The sequence below is a fragment of the Rhopilema esculentum genome, chromosome 5, assembly GCF_057945365.1.
Source record: "Rhopilema esculentum isolate cy_ngs chromosome 5, ASM5794536v1, whole genome shotgun sequence".
Classification (NCBI taxonomy): Eukaryota; Metazoa; Cnidaria; class Scyphozoa; order Rhizostomeae; family Rhizostomatidae; genus Rhopilema; species Rhopilema esculentum.
Genome location: NC_142819.1, coordinates 11,568,883 through 11,574,882, shown reverse-complemented (window position 1 = coordinate 11,574,882; position 6,000 = coordinate 11,568,883). Strand labels below are relative to the sequence as shown.

Here is a 6,000-nt window from a genome sequence, read left to right as displayed (position 1 = left end):
TTGTCTTCCCTTTTCTTAACTCTTCAACTCGGCTTAAATCTTTCCTCAAGTATTTTACTTGATTATTATTATTATTAATATTACTATTAATATTATTATTATTATATTATTATTATTATTATTATTATTATTATTATTATTATTATTATTATTATTACACTCTTCCAACTCGAAAAAATCTGCTGAAATGGAACCTTAGTCAAACATCTGACTGTGAATTCTGTCTTCTTCCAGAAACACTTCTACACGTTGTTGCTGGATGCAAAGTGTACCTTGACCAAGGACGCTATACTTGGCGTCATAATTCTGCATTAAACTTTCTAGCCACTTCCTTCCAAGCAATAAATGGGTCTTCTCTCTACGCAGATTTACCAGGCTTTCTTTCCCCTTCTATCATAACTGGAGATCAACTACGCCCTGACTTACTTCTCAAAACTAAGGAAAACTGTCTGTACGTTTTAGAGCTAACCATAGGCTTTGAAACAAATCTCAACTGCAATGCTGTCAGAAAGTCAGGGAAATATGCCACCCTCGTATCTGACTTAAAACGTCAGTTTAAGTCAGTCTCGTTTGTCAATCTTTCCATCAGTTCACTTGGTATTTTTGGCGACTCCTGCAGCTCATTCATCGACATGTGTGACTCTTTGTCCATTGATCATCAACAGAAACGCTACCTCATCTCCAAACTTACAAGCATCTCCATTCGCACCACATACTATATATTCTGCTGTAGAAACAAAACTTGGACTAATCCAGAGCTACACCCCTTTTAAAATTTTTTTTTTCTTCTCATTACTACGATGTAATAGTTTTTATTTTGTAAACACAGGCTAGCCAGTTACAAATTACCTTGTAATAGTGAGATTTGTAATTGTAGTTTTAACAGGAATTCAAAATGAAAAGTTTCCATTATTATTATTATTATTATTATTATTATTATTATTATTATGATCCTTCACGTTGTTGCTGGCTGCAAAACATACCTGGAACAAGGCCGATACACCTGGCGTCATAACTCTATCTTAAACTTTCTAGCTACGTCTCTTAAAGCTGTTAATGAATCTACCATCTACGCTGATATACCTGGCTATCTTTCACCATCAATCATAACTGGAGAAAACCTTCGCCCATATCTTCTCTTGAAGACTAACAACAATTACCTGTACATATTAGAGTTTACTGTTGGTTTTGAATCCAATCTTGACACAAATGCAACAAGAAAACACAGCAAGTATGCTCCTCTCCTATCTGACTTACAGCGAAAGTTCAAATGTGTCTCTTTTGTGAATCTTTCTATGAGCTCTCTTGGCATCTTTGGCAATTCCTGCATCTCTTTCTTCAAAATGTGTGACTCTCTCTCCATCGATCAACAACAAAAACGGTACCTCATTTCTAAACTTTCCAACATTGCCATTCGTACTACGTACTACATATTTTGTTGCAAAAATAAACCATGGACAAATCCGGAATTACATCCGTTTTAATTTTGGTTGTTTTATTTTTCTCAGTTTTTCCCTTTACCTTACGATTGTTATAGTTTTTTCTTGTAAAACCAGGCTAGCCAATTGCAAATTACCTTGTAATAGTGAGATTTGTAATTGTAGTTTAAGTTGAATTGAAAATGAAATGTTTCCATTATTATTATTATTATTGTTTATTATTATTATTTTTATTGTTGTTTTATTTTATTTTTCTCAGTTTTTCCCTTTACCTTACGATTGTTATAGTTTTTTCTTGTAAAACCAGGCTAGCCAATTGCAAATTACCTTGTAATAGTGAGATTTGTAATTGTAGTTTAAGTTGAATTGAAAATGAAATGTTTCCATTATCATGATCATGATGATCATGATGATCATGATGATAGCGTTATATCTTCTTATCATCGAATGTCTTTCTTTACATATAAATTTCCCAAGAGACGTTTGTTTAATTTGACTTTCTTGACTTTTTTACTTATGCATCGAAGTAAAAATATCTTAGAACTGCCAAATTTTGTTTATAAGTGGACAAAAAGTTTTTAGAACTGCACATTTTGTGTAGAATTGTACGTGGGATAATAATATATTTTAATGCCGCGATATTGTGTGGTGTAAAGGCAGGTATTGGTTTAACTGTTTAGCTTTAGGTCAAGAATGATACAAAGTTGTTTAAGATCGCCTTTTATAACCATTTTACAGCTTCTAGACGAGGGTGTTGTATGGAAAAGATACGCTTGTTCTTCTTGTAGTAGACAGTGTTTTCCCGGATGATACATGCTGGCGTACCTTCACTGTATAGAAAAGGCGATAACACTAAAAAGCAAAATTATAGACCAATAAGCCTACTTTCAGATATTTCGAAGGTATTTGAATGCATTATTTACAATCAGTTTATCGATTATTTTGATCCGTTTTATCTCCACTTTTAGTGGTTTTCGAATAGGGTATGACACGCAGTACCTTCTGTTAAATTTTCTCCAGACATGTAAAGCATATCATGACAGAAAGGAACTAGCTGGAGCAATCCTGATGGACCTTTCTAAAGTGTTCGATTGCATAAATCACGATCTATTGATCGCAAAATTGGCTGCGTATGACTCGGATGCTCTTAAGCTCGCCAAAAGCTATTTATCAGGCAGAATACAAAGAGTCAAAATAAAGGGTTCATACAGTAGTTGGAGGGATATAAAAAAAGGGGGTACCGCAAGGAGCAGTTCTAGGGCCGTTTCTATTCAATGTTTCATCAACGATATTTCTCTCTTTTTAAAAAAAACTAACATTTGTAACTATGCCAACGATACCACTATCTACGCATGCAGTTCAGATCTCAATACTGTAATCAATAGATTAGAAATAGACAGTTCAATACTTGCGAAATGGATTTCAGAGAATTACATGAAACTTAACTAGGATAAATACAAACTTCTTATTTTTGGTAGGAAATGCAAGGACTCAGTAGTTACCAATGGTATTTCCACAATTAAAGAAAGTGATTACAAAAAACTTTTGAAAGTCGCCTTTGATACAAGATTAAGTTTCACAAAACATGTCGAAACTTAGACTTACGCAAAAAGACAAACCAAAAATTGCAAGCTCTTGCCAGATTCTCTACAGACCCTGTCAAACTAATACTGCTAATTACTACAGACCCTTTCCACTTGTAGGGATGTTTCATAACAGAATGAACAATTCCTAGTTAAATAAGATGGAGGAGCATCGTGAATTGTATGCAAGGATAGTGAAGACGACTTTTGTTAGTAGTTAAAATAAATCCCTGACGACGCATCAACGGAATCTGCAGTTGCTCATGATAGATATTTTCAAAACCAAGAACAACTTCAACCCAAATTTTATGAAAAATATTTTTGCAGAAAAAATAGCTATTAACGTTTGCGCAATCCAAATAATTTGCAACTGCCCAAAGTAAGGACAACAATATAAGCTAGAGAAAATATTCAGTATTTTCTTTATTTGACTTTATTTTGTCAATTTTCCAATGTAAATTATTTTTCTATTTTAGTTTAGTTGGCCTTACTTAGCTTTTTATAGCTATTCCAATTAAATAAAGTCAACTATAAATGAATAAATTAATAATAATAATGACGATAATAATACTTGTCTAATCTTACTTGGTGTTTTTAACCTTGATCGCATTTTCCACCGCCAAAATGTCGGTCAATGAATCATTACTTTTTAACTTGGCAACTTTTTTACAGTTGCTCCAAGTAATTGATATGGAAGGAATAGACGAAAAATTAAATGCTCTATACAGTCAAGTTGCTGTTAGCTGTGTGTCGTGGATGCTAAAGAAAGATGCCCAACTAGCAACAAAATTCATTTTCATGCCAATAATGAAACCTCTGTACAAAATGTCTCAACGAGATGAAGGTTTGTCTCAACAGTTTATAAAAAAAGTAGTATTTGTTTAGATTTTTTCGATGAAAGAAATATACTTTTTTGAGGGATAGTAGCTAGCAATTCATACTTTACTGCTGATTCATGCCATATGCACTGACTTGTAAATGAAGCTTCTGACGCACCAAAGAAACACCACTGAATATAGAAGTGCAATACATATTCTTTCTCATATTTTTTTATCATTTATAGCAGTTATATTCTCTATGAAAGTCTTGACATGTCTCTATTGTTCATTTGTCTATATATTTTGTGATTAAGTTAATAAGTACATTGTCGTTTATGTAGAAATGTTACGGGAAGAGGTAGTTGTAAGTGAAAATGAGCTGACTGCGGCCATCAGAAAAATACACAAGGTAAACAATCATATTGTAACTAGTAGATTCTTTTTCAAAAAGGAGTTGATAAGTTACCTTTTCTAGAATTTATTGTTGAAATGCATGAATATGCTGCGTACATCCATTTTTACAATAATTTTTTTATTTTGTATTTGAAACGATGTCTGAATTCTTGAATATATATCTTTTTTAAAGAGGCATTATTTGCACATATATAAAGTACTTTTCTTAACTTTGCAAATTTTGTTAACCAATGGTATCCAATTTTCTAGAATTTGGCCTACAGTAAAGGGTCTGAGAAAGCCTTTCTAGAGATAGTTTCGAATGTGTCGCAGCCATTGTTTGAATTTTACTGCTTTCTCACAAACAGAATCTCTTATTTAAGGTAAGTGCACTTAAGAGTCGCATAAACCGTATTTTCCTCACTATCTCCTGGTGTCATATAGAATATCGAATCTTTCAGCCTTTGCTCCAGTCAAGGGCTTTCTCTTGTAGAAAGAAAAAGTTGTGCAGAAATTCCATAGCGTTGTCTTGTCAACCAGCTTGGACTCGTCATCTAATACCGCTCAAATGATAATCGTCTTTTGTGAAAGAAATTGTCCTGTTTTTATGCTCATTTTTTATATAGATCACAACTTGAAGAAATTCTCATTTGGTTACTACGACACTCAGAAGCCATGGCTGCCAATGAAATGATCTTTCTTTTTCTTCTCGGGGAGATGTCTGCCCTTAAGCAGGAGAAAATAACTATGAACCCTGCATTAAAATTCAGCCTAGACTCGAGCGGGTGCCCCTGTGTCGTATCAACGCCGACCGCAAGTGCAAGCTATTTTGAGTTGGCAGACACTCGCACCACAGAGCAACGGATTGTTTCCCTTCTTGCACTTCTCAATTGCTTTAAGGATTCAACACTTGCAGGGAATTTGTTCGCCTTCTTGTTGGAAAAGCTCAGTTGTCTTTTGAGAAGAAAGGAATCCTCTATTGAAAATAATGGTATGTGATGAATATATCTTTTTAACATCAGTGATATTTACAGTACAAATTTACTGGAAACTTTAAATACAAAAAAACTTTCCAATATTACAAGGACGATACCACGGAATGCAATATGCCATGACTACCCCGTGGCATCACAAAATAGTTTAAGATTACATGAACTTAAAAACAGTTTACATATGAAATTTAAACGCAATTAACATTGATGGCGTACTTCGGTTAGTGGGGCAAGACACTGTCTTGAAAGCTTCCTGTACTGCGTCACTCAAGAATGTGCTTGTTCAGTTCGTTTGGAGAACTCGTGTCGCCGTACAGTAAAATTTGCAACAGTGCTTTATTTACAAGATTTGCATATCCCTAAGGTCGCAATAGAGTGTAAATTCCAGCGAGGAGGTCAGTTCTTTGAACACCAAAAGAGGGCAAAGCAGCAAGAAGCGTATCCTCAATCCTGTCGTTGGTAGGGCACATTGGGTTTGTTGTATCTTTGAAGTGGTGTTGAAATTTGTGAAAATTCAGCTTGCTAAGGCCAACTCTCAGCTGTGTTAGATAAAAAAAGGCCCTCGGGATCATGAAAAACCCAAATACAGATTTTTCAGGAAGGCGTATCATGGTTAGTACATTTTACTTAATTACCTCAGGTTTTCGAAGTGAATATTGGCACTGTTGAAGTTGTGGTATTGGATCTCTTGTGTAGTCCCTGGTTAAATTGTTTACGATTTTGTAAAATAGTTTACGATGTCTAAACCATCTTCGGAGGCTTAGAGATTCCCACC

General features: G+C 34.4%; 1 protein-coding gene across 1 annotated transcript in view; it reads left to right on the top strand.

The window, feature by feature from the left end:
* Window positions 1–6,000, top strand: part of LOC135689593 (transport and Golgi organization protein 6 homolog) — a 51,414-nt gene that overhangs the window by 17,128 nt on the left and 28,286 nt on the right. Inside the window, exons 3-6 of the mRNA XM_089116263.1 lie at window positions 3,695–3,866; window positions 4,182–4,249; window positions 4,504–4,616; window positions 4,860–5,224. Coding sequence (XP_088972389.1) covers window positions 3,695–3,866; window positions 4,182–4,249; window positions 4,504–4,616; window positions 4,860–5,224 — 718 coding nt within the window. The remainder of the gene's footprint in view (window positions 1–3,694; window positions 3,867–4,181; window positions 4,250–4,503; window positions 4,617–4,859; window positions 5,225–6,000) is intronic.